The sequence below is a fragment of the Furipterus horrens genome, unplaced genomic scaffold, assembly GCF_987537825.1.
Source record: "Furipterus horrens unplaced genomic scaffold, mFurHor1.1.pri manual_scaffold_3, whole genome shotgun sequence".
In the NCBI taxonomy this organism is placed as follows: Eukaryota; Metazoa; Chordata; class Mammalia; order Chiroptera; family Furipteridae; genus Furipterus; species Furipterus horrens.
In genome coordinates, this window is record NW_028327173.1 from 108,796,771 (window position 1) to 108,820,247 (window position 23,477).

Here is a 23,477-nt window from a genome sequence, read left to right on the forward strand (position 1 = left end):
TGGACCTTCATAAAGGATCATGACTCCCTGGTGAGGGTAATAGATATCTTTCCCTATATGGTCATCAGGGTTTTTTTTTTAAGGGTTGTGCAATCCACTCCATAATCATTACCACGAGTATCTCTCCGAGTTCATCTACCTAACTCTTTGGGCTTAATTTGACTCAGTCATTGTATTCAAATTCTTTGTTTCCCATCCACTGTGCCTTGCTGTTCCTTGCTGCATTTTTTTTCTCCATCATGGTGGACCTTAGAGCATTTTCTGAGAAATCAAAACTCTCCTTATAGGTTTCTTATTTTAACATTTTGATGTACCTTCTACATGTTTCTATTATTACCCCTTTAAGCCCTAAAAGAAAATGAAAATGTTGGGCTGAACTGAGGATTACCTCAAAGAAGCTATCTTCACTTAGATTCTCCACATTAAAGCATTTGGTTCGTAATATTTTTGTTACAGTAGGGAAGCTTACTACAGACCGGTCTTACAGGATAATAGAGAGGTCTGTTATGGATTGGTCTCGTGGAAATCTGACCCAATCAAATAATTAAGGATCTCTGTTTCAGAATATCATTGTTAGAAAAAGTAGATCGTAGAATAATATACAGACCTCCTCAAACAAAGGATGGCAAGTCTATATGATTAGATGGCTGAATCTGTGGGTTTTAGAAAGCAAGTTCTGAAAGGAGGAATAGAGGGATCAGACAGTACTTTGTATTGTGTGGTGAGAGTACTAAGGAAGAAGTACTTGCTGCTGCTGGCCGTACTAGGAGAGGCTTTAGAAGAGGTGACGTGTGCTCAATCTGAAGGAATGAGTCTGAAGTAACCAGATAGAGAAAGGCATGGTACAAGCATACAATATTTAATTCTGGAAAAAAAACTATGTAATTAAGATTTCTAGGAACTTGGATATGTAATTGCAGAAGGGAGGCCTTAAGTTAAAACAAAAATAGGCTTCGTTCTGAAGCGTACTGAGACATAAGCATTTGCGGGGCCATGAGAGAGTGAGCCAGGATTCACAAGATCTGTTATCTGTTAAGGTGAAATATGAATTTTATTTTTTTAACAGAATTTTTTCATTTTTAGGGAATAATTGGTATCTGAAAAAGATTATTTAAAGTTCATGTGCTTAAATAGCATAATTGTTAATTTTTAAAATTAGTTTTATATATGTGTGTGAGTGTATATGTGAGAGTGTGTGTGTGTGTGAGTGTATATGTGTGTGTGTGTGTAATTCTGTATTACCAAATGAAAAATATATATACCTTTTTTAGCTGCCCATAGAATAATCTCAAAATCAGGTCACAACACTTTAATGATACTGATGATATTGTACAATAGTTCTTAATCTGGGTATTGACTATCCAGATGTTTATTATTTTTGAAACTACTTACATGTATATTATCTTTAAGTATAAAATATTTCATAACAGTCCTGGTTGGTGTGGCTCAGGTAGTTGGAGCATTGTCTTGTAGCCGAAAGGTTATGGGTTTGATTCCTGGTCAGAGCATGTACCTAGATTGTGGGTTCCATCCCCAGTCCCAACACATAAGATCTAGGGGAAAACTTAGGCCAAAACCTCAAAGGCAAAGAGAAAATTGAAACTGAAAGTATTGAGTAACTTTAAAATTACAATAAAAACACTATGTATTTGAGTCTGTGGGATATATAGCTACAGTAGTTTTCAGAGAAACAAGAAAAATGAAAATAAACATCTAAAGAAGTTAAAAATAGGACAAAATAAACAAGAGCAGTAGGAAGGAAATAGAGTAAGAGCAGGAAATAAATTAGAAAACAAAAAAATGGTAAAAGCAATTTAAAAAGCTGATTTATAAAAAATAATTAACTAACTAAAATAGAATAGGTACAAATTCACAAGTAAGAAATAAGGAGTTATGATAGAGAACAGTGAAGATTAAGAGCCATAAAAGACTTCTGTTGTTTTAGTTCTCTGTTGCTATGCAACAAATTATCCAAAAACCTAATGACTTAAACAACAATACACATTTATGATCTCTTATGTACACTTGTGTGGGTTGGGAATTCAGGAGCAGCTTATTTGTGTGGTTTGGGCTATGCTCTCATGAGCTTGTGGTCAGAATCCCAGGGCTGCATTTAATCTGAAGGTTTGACTGGGGCTGTAGCATTTGCCTGTTTTTAAATTTATTTTTTAGTTTTTTAAATTATACTTTATTGTTTATGCTATTACAGTTGTCCTACTTTTTCCCCCTTTGCCCCCCGCCACCCACTACCCCCCACCCCCTTAGGCATCCCCACACTATTGTTCGTGTTTGTGGGTCATGTGTACACATTCTTTGGCTGATCCATTTTCTGTACTGTACTTTACATCCCCATGGCTATTCTGTAATTACCTGTTTGTTACTTCTTAATCCCCTCACCTCTTTACTCAACCCCTACATCCCCCTCCCATTCTGGCAACCATCAGAATGCTCTCTGTATCCATGATTCTGTCTCTGTTCTTGTTTGCTTATTTTAAAAAAACACCTAAAAAACAAACTAAGCATTTGGTTTCAAGATGTCTTAATCATATTGCTAGCTTATTGGTGCTTGCTGTTGGTAGAACGCCTTAGTTCTTTGTCACATGTGCCTCTCCATAGGGCTACTTGAGTGTCCAAATTACATTTTCCAGAGCAAATGATCCAAGAAAGAGCTAGGTAGACGCCCACAATGTCTTTTATACCCTAACCTCAAGTTACACTCTGCAATTTCTACAATAATACACAGATCAGCCCTATTCAATGTGGAGGGAACTAAAGAAGGATGTGAATACCAAGAGATGACAATGATCACGAACCATCTCGGAGGATAGCAACTGCAGCTGTATTCAACTGTGAAATAAGTTTGAAAATGGAAAGTTTTCTAGGAAAGTATAATTTACCAAAACTACCTCTAGAAGAAAAGCTGTCAACAGGCCAATTACTAAAGAAGAGATAAAGTTATCTAATAAGAGTTTCCTTCTATAAAAACACCAGACATAAACAGTTTCACAGAGGAATTTTATCAGCCCTTCAAGAAAAGAGAGTAGGAAGGAAGGTCTTTTTTATAAAGAGTATATCATTGATACTCTTTCTCACCCCCCTCAAAAAAGTGATTAAAAATACCACAAAACATTACAGTCAGCAGAATACAGGATGGGCTGTGGACTAGCCTTTCATGTTTAAATCCCAGCTGCAGTTTACTAACAACTGTGACATGGGCTGGTCATTTAAATATCTCCATGCCTCACTTTTCTCATCTATAAATTGGGCTTAGTAGTACCACACTGACAAGATTAAGTGAGTTAACTTTTTTATTGTTTATTTTTACCATTAAGAACAAGCCTTTAATAAGGGAAAGGAAAGCTTTCAATTTGGAAAGGAAAGGTAGAGATTATAAAGAACTGGTGGTTTCAGCTTTCAGAACCATTGAGAGAATACCCAGTAACTCCTTTTAAGATTTCCACAGAAGTCTCCCCCCACCTCCTATGAGATAATATTTTTTAAGTCATAAGAACAGCATTTGATTTATGTGTGTGTGCGTGTGTATACATATATATCTATAAAATACGATATAAATTCAGAGCTATATTATCTATGAATATTAATCCAAAATCACTGTTTTATAAGTGCAATTCTTTTAGAGCTCTAAAACATGTTTTTCTACCCCACCCCAGTTTTATTGAGGTATAATTGACATATAACATTATGTAAGTTTTAGGTATACAACATATGCTTTGATATATATGTATATTGTGAAATAATCACAGTAAGGTTACTTAACATCCATCCCCTCATATAGTTACCTTTTTTTTTTAGTGGTGAGAACATTTAAGATCTACTCCTTTCACAACTTTACAGTATTCACTATTTTGAACTATGTAGTCAGTGTTTTTTACATTACATCCCCAGAATTTAGTTCCTCTTTAACTGGAAATTTGTACTTTTTGACCACTATTACCTATTTTCTCTGCCTCCCAGCCCCTAGCAACCACCAATCTACTCTATGTTTCTCTGAGTTTAGTTAAAAACACTTATTTTTTAAAGAAGGGATCTCACCTTCTCCCATTTTGAAAGGGTAAAATCGAGTGCTAATTTCTTTCTATACAACTGAAAATAGTTTCTAGAGTCATGATAATGTCTCAACTGCTCCATGATCTTGGCTTTGGGTCAGAGCTGTGTTATCTTTGTTGTCTTTGGTAGTAGTAAGCCACCTTTTCCTAGTACAGTAGTCCCTCTACATTGCGGTTCACTTTATTGCGGCCTCACTGTATTGCGGGATTTTTTAAAATATTATATTTAATTATTTATCATGGATTTTTCACTATATTGCGGGATTTTGCAGTACTGTATATGTATGTTGTTAAAGTTACGTAGGTTTAAGAGTAGAATATGTTTAAGAACGTAAGTAGTATTTACAAAAGTGTGGAAAAGGTTAATAAGAGAGTGGGAAAGGTTAATAAGGAACTGGGAATGGTTTATAAGTGTGTGGGAAGGGTTTATAAAGCCTTAAAATATATATAAATGCTAAAATAAATGTGAGGTTCCTACTTCGCGCATTTTCACCTATCGCAGGGGCGGGGCGGTCTAGAACATAAAACCCGCGGTAAGTGAGGGAATACTGTAACTTTGTTAATGTGAGGGATTGGAAAATTGGAATATTGTGTATACTATTAAATCATGAATTAGTGGGACTTTAAACCTAATACTGGCAGCATTTTAAAATAATTGTATGATATCCTGATTTTACAAATAATTTGTCTCTAAAGTTTAAGCGGGAAAATCACTGGAGTAACTATTCAGAAAAGGGTTACCAGTATGGCTCGCTAAGTTTTTCAGTACTTGCATTAAGAGTTGGGTACACGTTGTTCATAAAGTGTGTGATCAGTTAAAACCAGTAAAACTCCTAATATGATAGAAAAATGTACTGTAATCTTGGAATAGAGGAGGTTTTTTCCTATTATATAAAATCAGTTTTTTAAAGGTTGTTAGGCTTATTAGCATATGATAAAAATGATCAAAAGCAAGGCAAAAGTGAAGTGACACACCATAAGAAATATTTATAACTCATATCACTAAGTCTGTGGTTTTTCCTAATTAATAACTAGAAGCCCCTATAAATAAGTAGGAGGAAGACCAGCTACCTAGTGAAAAATGAACAAAGGATACTAAAAATTACTTCTCAAAGTGTTAACTGCTGACTCTTTACAAGGGCATCCAAGGGGTTAAATTTATTTGTATTATATAGCCAAGAAAATATTTACCTTTTTCACTTTGTTCACTTTGTGCACTGACAGAAAAACAGTTATGGCTAAAACCAGTGAAAGAATGTACAGTGATCTGAAAAACTCAGTTTTTTGAGGGGGGACCCTAATTCATGCTTATTATTATTAATGCAAAAGTACAAAAAAGTAGAGAGAATGAAGGATTTTATTCCTCTCAGGAAACTAGTGTTAATGATTGAATGTATTTGCAGATTTTTTTTAAAAAAAGAATTACGGTACACAAGTTAATGTCCAGTTTTTAATTCAATATTAGCATTTTTTTCATATTTCTGAAAGCTCTTAGTAATCAACCTCAGAAATTATTTTCTTTAACCTTGTAAGAGAACTCTGGGCTGTAGGGATTTCAGGTTTTCCTTCATCTTTGTTTGATGCTGTCTTAAAAGAGCTCAGACCTATAGAGCATGTTTGATTTTCTTCAGCTCTGTTAAGTAATTCTTAGCTAAACCATGGTAAAGTACTCTGGCAGCTAGGGAGGTGATGGTATGAACACTGAACAAAGGCAACTTTTTAATTAAATATTGGGAAGTGTATACTAGGAATAAGCTCAGATTTTTCCAGCTCCTGAGGCTTTTATATCACATTAAGTATGTTATTCATTTGGCTTCATTGAAATAGTCAAAATCAAATGGAATGAGAAGATGTCCTGGCATTTGTAATGTGATTCTGACTCATCACAGTGGACTTTTAACACTGTGTTAATACGAACTCTGAACTCTGTTGTCTGCTCCATTCCACAGTGCCTTCTTCTGAGCCATCCTTTGTTAAATTTGCAGATTGATCTTGTGTTTTGAGGGCCTTTTTCTTAGTATTTTCTTTACTTCTTCCTCTCAGAACTAAAAGTGGAATACCAGTCTGTAATCCCCTTGTTCCTCATCCCATTGTGTATTTTAGAACACATGCATTTGGAACAATTAGCCTGAATGCCCTTAGAACTTGCCCTCCACTTCCACCTCAGCACCTAAGCTGGATCAGCAGTTTTTGTTTTCCTTCTTTCCTCCCCAAATCAACTGAGAAATCTGTCAGTTTATTGTCTCATGCTATTCAAAAGATAATAGTATATTTGCATAATAGCTAACTTTGAAAAGCTTCAAAATACCTTTTTTATTGTGAAATACAACACGTATAGAAAAGCACAGCAATTACATAACCATCTAAATTAATTGTAAACTGAACATCCTCACATTGATCACAGTCAAGAACCACCAGACCATGGCCATTGCTCCAAGAGGCACGCCTCTTTTTCCTTCCAGTTACAATCCTTTCCCCCAGAAGTGAACAGTAACTTGAGTTTTACGTTAGTTAGAAAATAGAGTGCTATTTTCTTTGCTGTTTTCCCACTAGAATATGTATTCCTGAGTACTATAGTTTATTATGTTTTTGAGTTCTGTATAAATGGAATCATATACATGTATTATTTATATCTGAGTTATTTCAGTCTTACTGTGCATAAGACTTAACCCATACTGTTTAGTTGTAGTTCACTTTTGTTTTTGTATAGTATTCCAGTGTATACGTTTGCTACAATTTAACCATTTTCGTGTTGGTGGACTTTGGCTTGTGTTTGGGGGAATTGCGAATATTGCTACTATGAACATTCTAATACATGTATTTTTTATGGACATGTGTATGTATTTTGTTGGGGATATATAGGAGTGGAATTACTGGGTCACAGGATATATATATCATCAACTTTAGTACCTAAAGTTGTGCTATACTAGTAGTTTATGAGAGTTACCAATTGCTCCACCTCCTCCTTAGCTCTCATATTGCCAGATTTCTTAATTTTAGCCACTCTAATGGTATGTGATTGTGGTTTTAATATTTGTTTCTGTGCTTTGTCTCTAATGTTCTTAAGTATCTTTCATAAGGATATTGACCATTGAGATACCCCCCTTTTTTACTGTTGTTCAAATTACAGTGTCCCAATTCCCCCACCCCTGCTTCCACTGCTCTCCTCTGCGCTGCCCACCCACTCGCTCCCACAGTCAGTCCCCACCATGTTGTCCATGGCCATGGGTCCTTTGTACTTGTTCCTTGACTAGACCCTGAGGTATCCTTTTTTGAAGCACCTGCTGAAAACCCTGCCCATTTTTCTAATTGGCTTGTCTTTCTCTTTCTGATCTGTAGTTCTTTATGGGTTCTGGATGCAAGCCTTTGTTGGTTACTTGTGTTGCAAATGTCTTCTTCCACTTAAAGGTGTCATTTGATGAACCAGGAGTTCTTAATTTTAATGTAGTCTAAATTTTATCAGCCTTTTCCTTTAGGCTAGTACATTTTGAGTCATGTATAAGACACTTTTTACTACCTGATTTTATGAAGCTAATGTTTCTAAAATGTTTTATTGTTTTGTCTTTCATACTTAGGTATACAGACCACCTGGAGACAATTTTTGTATGTGGCTTAATGTAGGGAGTGGTCTTTATATATGCACACAGATACCCAGTTTTTCCAGCACTATTTATTAAAAAAGGGTTCTTCCCATACTTCCCAAAAATTCTTTTTTTGTAAATCAAGACTATATGCATGGATCTGTTTCTAGACTCTCTATTTTGACTATTCTTTGTACCAACACCACTATTTAATTACTAGAGCTTTCTGTGAAAATATCTTCTAGAACAAGTCATCATACCTGCTTCAATTGTGTTTTGACTATTCTCGGCTCTTTAAAATGCCATATAACTTATGGAATTAGCCCAGGCCGGTGTGGCTCGGTTGGTTGGAGCGTCATCCCATATACCAAAAGGTTCAGGCTTCAGTTCCCAGTTGGGCACATACCTAGGTTGCAGGTTCAGCCTCTGGTCAGGGCACGTATGGGATATTTCTCTCTCTCTGTCTCTCTCTCTCTCTCTGTCTCTCTCTCTCTCTCTCTTGCTCTCATGTGGCTCAGTCGGTTGGACATCGGTGCACAGAGTGAAAGTTCATGGTTTGATTCCCAGTCAGAGCACATGCCTGCGTTTTTGGGATCAGTTCCCAGATGGGATCATACCACAGACAACCAATTGATGTTTCTCTCTCATGTCGATGTTTCTCTCCCTCTCTTTCTCTCTAAAAAATAATAAATAATTAAAATCTAAAATGAATAAACATTTTTAAAAATTACAGAATCACAAAACTGTTGAAATTTACAAAAATTCTCTTGGAATTTTTATTGAGTTTGTATTGAATTTATAGATCACTTTAGGGTGCATTGACATTTTTACAATATTGATTGTTCCCATCCATGAACATAATACCTCTCTCCATTTATGTAGATCATTAATTCCTCCCAAAGTCTTTTATGTGTAAAGATCTCACACATCTTTAGTTTGAATTATTACCAGGATTTTAATATTTTAATGCAATTAGAAATGTTATTTAAAAATTGTTATATTCTGTTTGTTGCTCATTAAATAAAATACATTTGATTTTGGTGTTCTTCACCTTGAATCCAGCAACTTTGCTGAAATCACTTCTAATAATTTTTCTGATTCCTTTGGATTTCCTGTTTCTGGTCATGCTGTACATGAGGAATAATAATTTCACTTGTTCTTTTGTTGTCCTTATGCCTTTTATTTCTTTTTTTGTGTGTTAGCTAGAACCTCCAGTACAGTGTTGGAAGGAAGTGGTGATGGTGATAGGGATTATATTATTCTTTGCATCACCCAGTCTCAGAGGGAAAGCTTTTAACCTTTTACCCTAAATATGATGTTTGCTATATAATTTTTGTAGATGCTTTATGAGATTTAAGTATGTTTGCTTCTATTCCTGCTTTCCTAAGGGTTTTTATGATTAATTGTTGAATGTTATGAAATGCCTTTACTGCATGCCCTGAGGTATTCATGAGACTTGTTTTATTGTTATGACATATTATACCAAGTGATTTTCTAATGTTAAACCATCATTATACTACTGCAGTAAATCCAACTTAGTCATGAGGTAATATCCTTCTTATGTGTTGCTTATAAGTTGTTTAGGATTTTTTGCACCTGTGTTTACATACTTGTTATGCCTTAATGTCAATATTATGCTGGCCTCTAAAAATGAGTTAGGGAATAGTCTTTTTTTAATTCTGTGAAAGAATTTGTGTGATTTGTATATTTCTTCTTGTTTCCTAGTGAAAGCATTCCTAGAGTTCTCTCTGGAAGGTTTGCATTTATGGATTCAATTTCTGTGATTATTCACTTTTTTGTATTTGTTTTTTGACAGTATCAATTATTTGTATTTTTGTAGAAATTTCTCCACTTTGTACAAAATTTCAGATTTATTGACATAAAGTTGTTCATAGTAGCCTCTTGTTCTTTTTATGTCTACAAGGTTTGTAGTGATGTTCCCTTTTTCATTTCTGCTTTGGTTATTTGTGAATTCTCTTTATCTTCATAAGTCTGGCCAGAGTTTTAACTTTTTTATGAGTTTTTTTCAAAGAAACATGTTTTGGGTTTGATTCTCTCTTTTCTAATGTTTTTTTTTTTTTATTCCATCCATATTTCTTTTTCTTTCCTTGGCTTTATCGTGTTGTCTTTTTATTTAGTTTCCTGAAAAAAAAGCTTACTTTAATTTTTAACCTTTTCTACTAATACATATAAAGCTATAACTTTAAGGTAGGCAGAATTAAACTGTATTCCACAAATGATATTGTTGTTTAGTTCAAAATATTTTCTAATTTCCATTGTGATTTCTTTAGCCATGGGTGTGTTAGAAGTCTATTTCCTAATTTCTGGACATATAGGTGTTTTCAGTTTTTTCTTTGTAATTGCACTGGCAGTTAACTTATTTTAAATTACTTTAAAGGTCAGATAAAGTATTTAAAACTAAGAAATGTATTGTCTTTGCTGTGTGTGCTTTAAATTAAAAAGTGTTAGATACTGAATTCTGTGTTTCTATTATTATCAGTTATTTTTAAGTTGTTCAGTTTCATAGCTTTACTGATTTGTGTGTTCACACTTGTTTTTTCCGTGCTGATTATAGCTTTGTCTGTTTGAGTATATTTGTCATTATTTTACTTTAAATTTCTGAAACCATTTTTTTACATACTTATAAATTTGGAAGTGTTATATCTTCTTCATATTTTGAACTTTTATCATTGTGAAATATCCCTCTTCATCACAGTTTAAACACATCTTAAAGTTTACTTTGTCTAGAATTAATATAGCTATACTAGTTTTCTTTTGATTAGACATGGTATATCTTTTATTCCCACCCTTATACTCTCTTATGTTTTATATGCATCCCTTATAGACTTCATATAGTATGACAAAAAGCTCTTCTTTTTAAAAAAACTATTGATTTTAGAGAGAGAGAGAGAAACATGGATTTGTTGTTCCGTGTGTTTGTGTATTCATTGGTTGATTCTTGTATGTGCCTTGAGCCGGGATTAAACCCACAACCTTGATGTATTGGGACAACGCTCTAACCAATGAGTTAACTGGCTGGGGCCATAGCTTTTATTAAAAATGCAGTCTGATGGACTTCCGGCCAAGATGGAGGCCTAGACTGACACGCTCTGTCTCCCTCCACAACTAAGAAGGCTACAACTTCCGCAAAACTAGAAATAACCAGAAGTTCCAGAAAATAAAGCTACATGGAAGTCCAACGTATGAAGTTATAAACAAGTGGTCCTCATCTGGACTGGTAGGAGGGGTGAAGCTGCAGCGGAGAGATCAAGCTGTGCTGGCGGCTTGCAGTGATGAACGGTGGGACCCAGTAAGCACAGACACCCGTATTTAAGGGGAGGAGAGTAGCGCCCGGGGACCACACCTGGCTGAAAACTAAACCCATCAGCTCGAGGTTCCAATGCTGGGGAAGTCAGACCCCCATTGCCTTGGACTGTGAGGCCCAGAGGGTGTGGGGATGGAGGAGGAGGCTCCCGGTCTCTCAGCCGAGAGTGAAAGCAGGAATCCATCTTGGACCCCTGCCCCCACACAAAGTACCACAGTGTGATGAGAAGGGTTGCCTGGTAGTGATGAGTGCACGGGGCTCCGCCCCCTGTAGCGTAGGAGGTGTGACAGCCCCGCCCAAGACGGAAAGGTAAACAAACCTGTCGGGATGGCAGGAATAATGTTAGAGATACCAATCACGCAGCTACCAGAAAGCAAATACATGAATTAACCAATGAACAAATAGATAATCTTTCTAAGGCTCAGTTCAGAGCTATAGTCATAAGGCAGCTTACAGAACTGACAAAAGATCTTGAACAAGATGGGGAAGGAATGAAGGCTAGTCCTGCTGAAATGAACAAAAACACATACGAAACTAGTGGTGAGGGCAAGAAAACCAGGGATCAAATCAACAAACCAAAACATAAGGAAGGAACAAACAGTCAACCAGTGCAGAAAGAGGAAACGAGAAGTGAGGAAAATGAGGAGAGGCTCAGAAACCTATGGGACAGCTATAAGTGGGCCAACATCCGAATCATAGGGTTGCCAGAAGGTGAAGAAGAACTAGAAATGGAAAAATTATGTGAAAAATAATGAAGCAGAACTTCCCTAACTTGGGGAAGGAAATAGACTTACAGGTCCAGGAAGCACAGAGAGTTCCAAAACAACTGGACCCAGGGAGAACCGCACCAAGACACATAATCAAAACGTCAAAAATTAAGGATAAAGAGAGAATCTTAAAAGCAGCAAGAGAGAAGAAGAGAATTTCATACAGAGGCGTCCCAATAAGACTGTCAGCTGATTTCTCAAAAGAAACTCTGCAGGCAAGAAGGGACTGGCAAGAAATATTCAAAGGAATGAAAAGCAAAAACCTACAACCACAAATACTCTATCCAGCGAAGCTGTCATTCATAATAAAAGGGCAGAGAAAGTGCTTCCAGGACAAAGTAAAACTGAAGGAGTTCATCAGATCCAAACCACTGTTATATGAAATGTTAAAGGGACTTGTTTAGGAGGAAGAGGATCAAAACTATGAACATTAAAATGAAAACTGTATCACAACAACCAACAACAGAAGCCAGGGAATTGAAACAAAGGCAAACTAAGTAGGCAACGATAGTGGGAAAAGAATTATAGGTATGGGGAACATTATGGGGGGAGGTCAGCAAGGAGTTGGAAGAGGGGAAAGGGAGGGAGATAGTACAGGAGTTAAGAAACAGGAGAGTGGAGTAGACAGGAAGATGTTGAGAACTGTATGCACAACCAATGGGCATGGACTAAGGGGGGGGGGACAAACGGGAGGGAGGGGGGTAACTGGTTGGAGGAGAGCACAGGGAAAGGAAATTGGGACAACTGTAACAGTATAATCAATAAAACATTTTTAAAAAATGCAGTCTGACAATCATCAGATTTTTAACTAGAGCATTTAATCTATTTACATTTAATATAATCACTGATGTATTTGGAGTTCAGTCTATTTTATTATTTATGATACATGTACCTTTTATTTCTTGCCTTTCTATTCTTTTTACTGTTTTTGTTCTTTTTTGACTTTTTTACACTTTTTCTTTTGTTACTTTAGAAGTTTTTACACTTACTATTCTTTTAGTAGTAACCTAAAAGTTACAATAAAAATCTATTACTAATCAATGCCTGTTGATTGGTACTTTCATCTTTTCCAAAATAATGTGAGAACTTTAATATGCTTTAACTATTATATGATTCCCCCTGGCTGGTTTGGCTCAGTGGATTGAGCGTCGACCTGCGAGCTAAGTGTCGCTGGTTCGATCTTCCAGTCAGGGCACATCAGAGAAGGAAAACTCTGACTCCAAAAAACCTCCGCTGCCTTGCGGCATACCTCTTCAGGGGAAAGGCTAAGGGAGTAAACCCCGACAGAAAATCCGGAGCCGGAGTCCCTAAGGCGGTTTGACGTTGTAGTCAACACCGGCAACTCCTGCGGCGCACTTGAAGCCAAGCTGTATTGACTCCGTCTTTCCCTTGGACCCTTCAGCTGCGAAGAGAGGGGGGGTCTGCTGCATGGGCAACAGCAGACCCTCCATATCACCCTGCCCAGGCTCTGTAGCTTCATTCACTGGAGAGGACACTCCAGCTTCATCGCAAGATGTCGATTCAACATGGGAGGAGACAGATACCGTGTCACTCCTGAGTCGGACTGCACAGCCATTCTCGGCGGTGCAGATAGACTCTTAAGAAGCTACACCATCGTCTCTCGAGACGGACGGCTGCCGACGACGACGACGACGGATTATATGATATAGTTGCTTTTCTGTTGTATTTTTAATTAACATTTGTTTCATGTTTTCTGTAGTCAGTATTCATTTAGACTTACATATTTACTGTTTTATTCTTCACTTCTTGCTCCCTAACTTTTCTTTTTGGATCATTTTCTATTTGTCCTTTAGTATTTCCTTTAGTGCAGGTCTGTTGGTGACAGATTCTCTTGGACTGTCTGAAAATATCTTCATTGCAACTTCATTCCTGAAGGTTGTTTTGCTATGTATAAAATTCTAAGTTGGCCATTACTTTTTTCTTTCATCACTTTGAAAATACCATCTGTTGTTTTCTGACTCCCATTGTTCCTAATGAAAAGATACTTCTTTGTTGCAGGTACATGTTTTTTTCCTTATTGCTTTTAAGTTTTTCTCTTGCCTTTGATTTTTAGCAACTGAGTCCATATATGGACTTTAAAAAATTTTATCTTTCAGATTGAAGGGTTTGTTTTCTTTTCTTTTTTAAAATCCTCATTTGAGAATATGTTTATTGACTTTAGTGAAAAAGGAAGGGAATGAGAAAGAAAAAAAAATGATGTGAGAAACATCAATTGGTTGCCTCTTGTTCATGTCCTGACCAGGGAAAAAACCTGCAACTTAGTTACGTGCTCTGACCAGGAATCAAACCTGCAACCTTGTGGTGTACAGGATAATCCTCTAACCAACTAATTCACCTGGCCAGGTCTTGAAGGCTTTCTTTAATCAGTAGGTTAATATTTTTTCATTGGTTTTGAAAAATGCTGTGCTATTATCTCTAATGTTTCTTCTGTAATTGCTCTCCTCTATTGTGTCTTGTCTTCTACCTTCTTTCCTGAATATTTTTAGAATTTGTTTTGTTTTGTTTCCCCTACTTGATTCTTTACATTTTCTATTGACCTAACTTCTGGCCCACTAGTTCAACAATGTCTTTTTTTGTTGTTGTTGTTAAGTATGTTTTATTGATTATATTGATACAATAGTTCCAATTTTTCCCCTTTGCTCCCCTCCACCCAGCATCCCCCCTCCCCCAGCAATCCCCCCCCCAGGTCCATGCCCATGGTTTGTACATACAAGCTCTCCTGCTTCACACTTTCATATATTCTTCTTCTTTTTTTAAAATAAATAAATGATTAATTTATTATTTTAACAATAGAAAATAACAATCCCTCCCTCTCAGATATTAAGACCCTTTATAATCTTATAAAGGACAATGGGCGAAGGTCTCAAGCTCCTCTAGCTGCTTCAAGCTGGACATGGTCATCGTCCTACCTACCCTTGGGTCCAGAAATCCATAATAAGAATGGGGGTGTGGAGGGGAGGGTGGCCTTCCCACATGGGGAAGGATCATGCAGACTCCAGGTCAGTTGGCTGTCCCCGGACAATGGCGTTCTTGGTTTAATAGGCTGGCATCCTTGTTGTATTCCAGCCACTTAGTTCAGCCAAACCGTTGAGTCTCAGGAGGCAGCGCTGCAGACAGAATTAAGTGAGGCCTATACGTACAGACAATCACTCAGGTAATGAGATCATAGGCTTATGCCCTCTGGTTCAATTTTGCTCATTTGTTTGTGTTGTTCGTTAGTTTCCTGTAATAGGTGACAGCATAAGGTATTTTTCTTTCGTTGCCTGGCTTATTTCGCTAAGCATAATTCTCTCTAGTTCCATCCATGTTGTTGCAAATGGTAGAAGTTCCTTCTTTCTTTCTGCTACATAATACTCCATTGTGTAAATGTACCACAGTTTTTTGATCCACTCATCTACAGACAGGCACTTAGGTTGTTTCTAGCACTTGGCTGTTGTAAATAGTGCTGCTATGAACATAGGAGTGCATAGGTTCTTTTGAATTGGTGTTTCAGGATTTTTTGGATATCATCCTAGCAATGGAATTGCTGGTTCAAAAGGCAGTTCCATTTTTAGTTTTTTGAGGAAATCCCAAACTGTTTTCCGTAGTGGCTGTACCAGTCTGCATTCCCACCAGCAGTGCACCAGGGTTCCCATTTCTCCGCATCCTCTCCAGCACAAGTTGTCGATTTGTTGATGATGGCCATTCTGACTGGTGTGAGGTGGTATCTCATTGTGGTTTTTATTTGCATCTCTCTGATGGCTAATGATGTTGAGCATTCTTTCATATGTCTATGGGCCCTCTGTATGTCCTTTTTGGAGAAGTGTTTGTTCAAGTCCTTTGATCATATTTTAATTGCGTTGTCTGTCTTCTTGGTGTTGAGTCATATGAGTTCTTTATATATTTTGGAGATCAATCCCTTGTCTGAGATATCATTGGCAAATATATTTTCCCATATGGTTGGTTTCCTTTTCATCTTGCTGATGTTTTCTTTAGCTGAGCAGAAACTTTTTAGTTTGATGTAGTCCCATTTGTTTATTCTTTCCTTTATTTCCCTTGCCTTAGGAGATATATCAGTGAAAATGTTGCTACGTGGGATATCTGAAAATTTCCTGCCTATTTTTTCCTCTAGGACTTTTATGGTGCCATGGCTTACATTTAAGTCTTTGATCCATTTTGAGTTTATTCTGGTGTATGGTGTAAGTTGGTGATCTAGTTTCATTTTTTTGTATGTCCCTGTCCAGTTCTCCCAACACCATTTGTTGAAGAGGCTCTTCTCACTCCATTTTATGTTCCTTCCCCCTTTATCAAATATTAGTTGACCATATAGACGTGGTTTTATTTCTGGGCTCTCTATTCTGTTCCATTGATCTGTAGGTCTGTTCTTATGCCAGTACCAGACTGTTTTGATTACTGTGGCCTTGTAGTATAGTTTGAGATCAGGTATTGTGATTCCTCCTACTGTGTTCTTCTTCCTCAAAATTGCTGTGGCTATTCGGGCTCTTTTTTGGTTCCATATAAATTTTTGAAGTATTTGTTCTAGGTCTGTGAAAAATGTCATTGGTATTTTAATAGGGATTGCATTGAATCTATAAATTGCTTTGGATAGTATGGACATTTTAATGATGTTGATTCTTCCCATCCATGAGCATGGTATATGCTTCCATTTATTTGTATCTTCCTTAATTTCTTTCTTCAGTGTTATGTAGTTTTCTGAGTACAGGTCTTTTACCTCCTTGGTTAAGTTTATTCCTAAGTACTTTATTTTTCTTGTTGCTATGGTAAATGGAATTTTTCTCTCAGTTTCTATCTCTGAGATTTTATTGTTGGTGTACAGAAATGCCTTCGATTTCTGAATATTGACTTTGTACTCTGCTATTTTGCCAAATTCACTTATTATCTTGAGTAGTTTATTAGTGGGGTCTATAGGATTTTCTGTGTATACTATCATGTCATCTGCAAATAATGACAGTTTTACTCCCTCTTTTCCAATTCGGATGCTTTTTATTTCCCTTTCTTGTCTGATAGCTGTGGCTAGGACTTCCAAGACTATGTTGAATAGGAATGGAGAGAGTGGACATCCTTGTCTTGTTCCTGACCTCCGGGGGAACGCTCTCAGTTTTTGCCTATTGAGTATGATGTTGGCTTCAGGTTTCTCGTATATGACCTTTATTATGTTGAGGTATGCTCCCTCTATTCCCATTTTGCTGAGTGTTTTCATCATAAATGGGTGTTGTACTTTATCAAATGCTTTTTCTGCATCTTTTGATATGATCGTGTGGTTTTTGTCTTTCATTTTGTTTATGTGTTGTATTACGTTTATTGATTTGCGAATATTAAACCATCCTTGTATCCCTGGGATGAGTCCCACTTGATCGTGGTGTATGATCTTTGTAATATGTTGCTGGATCCAGTTTGCCAATATTTTGTTGAGGATTTTAGCATCTATGTTCATCAGTGATATTGGCCTGTAGTTTTTTTTCTTTGTTGTGTCTTGACCTGGTTTTGGAATTAGGGTAATACTGGCTTCATAGAACAAGTTGGGGAGTCTGCCCTCTTCTTGGATCTTTTGGAATAGTCTGAGGAGGATAGGAGTTAGTTCTTTCCTAAATGTTTTGTAGAATTCACCCGTGAAGCCATCTGGTCCAGGGCTTTTGTGTGCTGGGAGTTTTTTGATTACTGCTTCAATTTCACTAGTTGTTATTGGTCTATTCAGGCTTTCTGCTTCTTCTTGATTCAGTTTTGGAAGACTATATGTTTCCATGAATTTGTCCATTTCCTCTAGGTTGTCAAATTTCTTGCCATACAGTTGTTCATAATAATTTCTTACAATTCTTTGTATTTCTGTGGTATCAGTTGTGATTTCTCCCCTTTCGTTTCTGATTTTATTTAATTGGGTCCTCTCTCTTTTTTTCTTGATGGGCCTGGTTAAAGGCTTGTCAGTTTTGTTTATCTTTTCAAAGAATCAGCTCATGCTTATGTTGATCTTTTGAATTGTTAGTTTAGTCTCTATGTCATTTAATTCTGCTCTGATCTTGATGATTTCCTTCCTTCTACTTGATCTGGGCTTTGCTTGTTGTTCTTCCTCTAGTTCTTGTAGCTGTAGGGTTAAATTTTTTATTAGAGATTCTTCTGTCCTTTTTTAGGTAAGCCTGTATTGCTATGAACTTTCCTCTCAGGACTGCTTTCGCTGTATCCCATAGGTTTTGGGTTGTTACTGTGTTCATTATCATTAGTTTCCAGAAACTTTTTGATTTCTTCCTTGATGTTGTTGTTAACCCATTCATTATTTAATAGCATGTTATTCATTCTCCATGAATTTGAATGTTTTTGAGTTTTTTCCTTGAGGTTGATTTCCAATTTTAAGCCATTGTGATCTGAGAAGATGCTTGATATAATTTTAATTTTCTTGAATTTGTTGAGGCTTGTTTTGTGTCCTACCATGTGGTCTATCTTTGAAAATGTTCCATGTGCACTTGAGAAGTATGTATATCTTGCTTCTTTGGGGTGAAAAGTTCTATATATATCGACTAAGTCCATTTGATCTAGAGTGTTGTTCAATGCCTCAATATTTTTGGTATTTCTTTGCTTCGAAGATCTGTCCATTGTTGACAATGGGGTGTTAAAGTCCCCTACTATGAGTGTATTGCTGTCTATATCTTTCTTGGAGTCTTTCAAAATTTTCCTTACACATTTGGGTGCGCCTAAGTTGGGTGCATATATATTTATAAGGGTTATATCTTCTTGATGGATTTTTCCCTTAAGTATTATGAAATGTCCTTCTTTGTCTCTTTTTATGGCCTTTGCTGTGAAATCTGTTTTGTCTAAGTATTACTTTCAGTCTGTGTAGGTATTTTGTTCTGAGATGGGTTTCTTGTAGACAGCATATACGTGGGTCATTCTTTCTAATCCATTCAGCTACCCTATGTCTTTTGATTGGAGCATTTAATCCATTTACATTTAAGGTTATTACCGATACGTACTTATTCATTGTCATTTTCCCCCTTTGTACTCGTGTTCCTCTCTGTCTCTCTCTGTTTCTTCATCTTCTTAAAGCAGACCCTTTAGCATCTCTTACAATGCTGGTTTGGTGGAGATGTATTCTTTTAGCCTTCTTTTGTCTTGGAAACTCCTTATTTCACCTTCCATTTTGAATGAGAGTCTTGCTGGGTAGAGTATTCTTGGTTGTAGGCCTTTGTTTTTCATTGCTTGGAATATTTTTTGCCATTCCCTTCTGGCTTGTAGTGTTTCTGCTGAGAAATCTGATGATAGCCTTATTGGAGCTCCCTTGTATTTTATTAGTTGTTTCTCTCTTGCTGCTTTTAGGATTCTCTTTTTGTCTTTGAATGTTGCCATTTTAATTATGATGTGTCTTGAAGTGGGCCTGTTGGGGTTCATCTTCATTGGGACGCTTTGTGCTTCCTGGACTTGCGTGACTCTTTCTCTCCTCATGTTAGGGAAGTTTTCTGTCATTAGTTTTTCAAAGAGGTTTTCTATCCCTTGCTCTTCTTCTTCTCCTTCTGGAATTCCTATGATATAGATATTATTACGTTTCATGTTATCCTGCAGATGTCTTAGAACCTCTTCCGTCTTGTTCACTCTTTTTTCATTTTGTTGTACTGTCTGGGAGTTTTTGTGTATGTTGTCCTCCAGCTCGCTGATCCGATCTTCTGCTTCCTCTAGCCTGCTTTTAATTCCTTCTACTGTGTTCTTCAATTCAGAGATCATATTCTTCATTTCCTCCTGGCTCTTATTGATAGCTTCTATGTCCTTTGTCATGCTGGTGTAATTCTCAGTAAGTTCCTTGTAGTTTTTCTGGAGTTCCTTGTAGTTTCCGCTGAGCTCATTGAGCTTCTCCATAATCCATGTTTTGAATTCCATGTCTGATAGTTGGCTCCCCTCTATTTCATTTAGTACTCTTTCTGGGGATTCTACCTTTCCTTTCGATGGGGGGTTGTTTCTCTGTCTCCTCATTTTTGTGACTCCTATTGTTTGTCGGTGCTTTTTAGAATGATCTGCACTTCCTGGATCTGCCTCTTGATGGCATCAGATCATGTACCAGTCTGGGCCTAGGCAGCCTGTTGGAGACTTCCACGGATCTACTGCCTTTGTCTGACTTCTTTAGTTGTTAATCTATTCAATCTGTGATTAACCCATCCGGTTTAAGGACCGTGGGTGTGGAAGCTTAATTCCTGTAGGCAGGGCTTTTGCTTCCCCTCAGGTTGATACCACTTGGAGGGGAATGGTCTGCCTGCAGCAGTGGGGATGAGTCAGCACTGGGACCTGGTCGGCTGCTCCCCCAGTTTTCCCCACAAAGCCACCGCGCCAAACTATCCCCAAGTGTCTCCAGTCCTCTCTGCCTTTCCTCTGCTTGAGCCCAGGGTAAGTGGGGGCCAAAATATTTTCGTTTGTGATCCGCTTAAGAGCTCTTTTTCTCCCGCTGTTTCTCTCCGGCTAGCAAGAAACCCTGTGGTTTTTCGCTTTTCACAGCTGGATACTATTTTACTTTCCACTTTGTTGCTATAGGCTGGGAAGCCCAGCTGAGGGTTTAGACCCTGCCCTTCTCAGGGTAACCCCCGGCTGCTGAGCTGTTTCTTAGTCCCTTCAGCTGCCACCCGTGGTAGCCCAGCCAGCCCTTCCGCGTCTCCACACTCCCTACCGGTCACGTTGTGATGTAGTGTCCTTTTCTGTCTCTCCATGGTTATAAGACTTCTTTCCCGCAAGTGTTTGGTTGGTTATTCCAGATGATTTCTCCAAAATTAAGTTGTAAATCCAGACTAGTCCTGGGAGGAGGTTGGTGTAGCGTCCACTTACTCCTCCGCCATCTTGGATCCTCCACTGGTGAATTTTTAAACTACTAAACAGGTGAGGCAAACAGGTGTCCAAGTTCTCCACTTATCTTCGTGTCAATAAGACTGTGAAAGAATTTTGGCTCAGTGTCACCAGTTCCCGCGGACCGGGAGGGTCGCAACTGAAGCTTCTGGCCTCCTTGTCGCTGGCCCCGCGTCAGCCTGTAAATGCAATAGCAGGCGCCGGCCCCGAGAACCAGGCCCGCCCTCAACAATGTCTTTCTATCTCCTTCAGAATGGTTATTTTAAGCCTTTCTTAATAGCCACAATGTCTGGAGTCCTTGAGGGTTTCTATTTTCTGTTGTTTTTACTGGTTTTCATTTACATTGTCTTGTCTCCTTTTGTGCTTGGTTACCTTTGATTGTGTATCAGACACAGTATTTGAAAAATTATTTGTAAAAATATTTTGAGGCCTGAGATGATGTTACTTTCCTCCAAGGAGTATTTTTCATTTTTTCTGCTGTGTGCTTGGTCACTAGCAATCTGGGATTACTTTGATCTAATTTTAGGGATTACAACTTTCTGGACTATTCAAATGACTTGAAGCTAGGCTGCCGTGTCTGCAAGGACTATTATAACTTCAGTTTACCCTTAGGTGTTGGATAGAACCCTTGGAGATCCTAGCATCAGTCATAGAAGTTTTACTAAGCAGCAGCCCACACCCTTTTGTGTGGGTCTGGACTCCCACTTTTATTCTCTACCCCGGGGGTTAGCAAACTTTCTTTAAAGGATAAGAGAGTGAATGTTTTAGGCTTTGTAGACCATGCAGTCTTGGTTGCAACCATTAATGCTACTGTTGCCCTGCAAAAGACCCATAGATAATGCATGAATTAATGAGCATGAATGTATTCCAATAAAACTATATTTACAAAATCAGGCATATAGCCAGTTTTGGCTCATGAGCCATATAGTCTACTGACCCCTGATGTAGTCTGTCAGAAGCTCTGTTCAGACTCTCAGCAACCTCTTACATTTAGGTTAACCCTCAATTCTGAGCTAGTCTCTCCTTGGCCTCTGCCTTGTCAGATTTCTAGTGTCTTTAAGAATATGTTGGTGTTTTTGTGTTTGGTACAGTTGTTCTCAGCAGTGGGTTTAATATGAAATACCTAGCCTGTATCATCAGAAGCTAAAGTTATATGTAAAATAACCAATTTAGAAGCAATAAGATTTTCCCCCTCTGATCTCAAGAAAGTTTCTTGAGTTGTTCTCAGAGAATATCTCTCACTAGCACCTTGTGATATATGACTTTTTTTTTTTAATGAAACCAAGTTTCAGGACGTGTTTCTATAATCTTTCTAGAGAGCTTGTGCCCTTGAAAGGTAAAGACCAGTGTTGTCCATCAGAACTTTGTGTGATGATGGAAATGTTTTGTATCTGCACTGTTCAATATGGTAACTGCTAGCCTCCTGTAGTGACTATTGCAAACTTGAAATATGGCTGGTGTGAATGCAGAACTAAATTTTTACTTATTTAATTTTAATTGATATAAATTTAAATAGCCATGTGTGGATGCAGTTTGGAGTGGATACAGTCTGGAGTGGATGCAGTTTAGATTAAAAGAAGAATCTCATCCCAGTACACAGTGTGTCCTTACACTCCCATCCACTGAAGTACCTATTTCCCAGTGATCTTGCAAGAAATAATTAGCCTAAATATATTTGCTGGATGGTATCTCACTAAATATCTTAGGCTTCACATAATGTTTCCATTTTTTCTACCATTCATCTGGTATGATAAAGGACACTTGTTATCCTGAATGGGCCAAGTAAAACTGATGGAGTCACACAGTATACTTAATAAAATGTATTTTTCTTTACAGGGAAAGGGGCGTCTTCATCAAGGAAACTGTCCAAGTCCGTCCTCTCCTGTTGCAGTTGGGTTGCCCTCAGTGTCTGATGTCCCAGAAGAGGCAGCCATGGAGACAGACATGACGGAGCAGCAGCGAGCAGCCATGCAGCAGGAGGAGAGAGTGCTAGCTGAGCAGATTGAGAGCCTGCAAAAGGAGAAGTGAGTGTATTAAACATCTCCTGTGTGTCAGGCGGTACAGGGGATGTGGAGATGATGAAGGCGTGTTGTCACCTCAGGGAAGGAAGCTCCATGAGCAGGGAGACCTGTAGCTGCTACAGTGATGATTCTACACAGGTTGACTGGGTCAGGGTGTGTCAAGGAAATTGTGGCCAAGATTCCTAATAGGTCAGAGACCAGCTACATTGAACAGATCTGTCTTAAAAAGGAGTAATGAGGATTCCCAGGCCAAGACAAAGTCTCTTCTGAGAATGGGCATTATTCAGAACTCTGTGAAGGAAGGATATTATCTGAAGGTCAGTATAGCCTTGAGGCCAGCACCTACATGGTCAGAGTAAGGCAACAGCTCTAATGGGTACTGGGATACTGGGTAGGGAAATTGGTTGTAACTTAGGAGATGGACAAATAAGCAGCTTTGTAACCTTTACCATAATTGGAGCAAAGGTAGATAACGGTCATCTTGGGGATAATATGAGCATCCCATGGTTCTCCCTGAAAGTGCTGTATACTGATTCTGATTGACAATGATGACTCTTAAATTTTAAGGGTGTTTTTGTTCCTGAGTTCTGGGATCCCAGATCTGAGAGATTGATTCATGCGGGGATATGAGTCTGTTAAAGTACATTTTGCCTGTCAGGATTGGTTCTAGAATTTAGGCAAGCTAAAAAAAGCAGCTGGAGCTTAGCTGTGCAGAACATGATACGGCAACAGTGGTGCACATTGACTAAGTTATTTGATACAAGAATAATCTGAAAAGAGGACCTAACTCAGTTCTGATGAAAATAGTATTGGAGGATGAATAGGAATTTGTAGGAAGGGGGAAATCTTTCTAGAGAAAGGAAAAGTCATGAACAGTCTCAGGT

General features: G+C 37.8%; 1 protein-coding gene across 1 annotated transcript in view; it reads left to right on the forward strand.

Annotated features, from left to right (window-relative positions):
* Positions 1-23,477, forward strand: part of MYO9A (myosin IXA) — a 309,544-nt gene that overhangs the window by 281,367 nt on the left and 4,700 nt on the right. Inside the window, exon 41 of the mRNA XM_090270072.1 lies at positions 22,409-22,596. Within this exon, the coding sequence (XP_090126198.1) occupies positions 22,409-22,596 (188 nt within the window). The remainder of the gene's footprint in view (positions 1-22,408; positions 22,597-23,477) is intronic.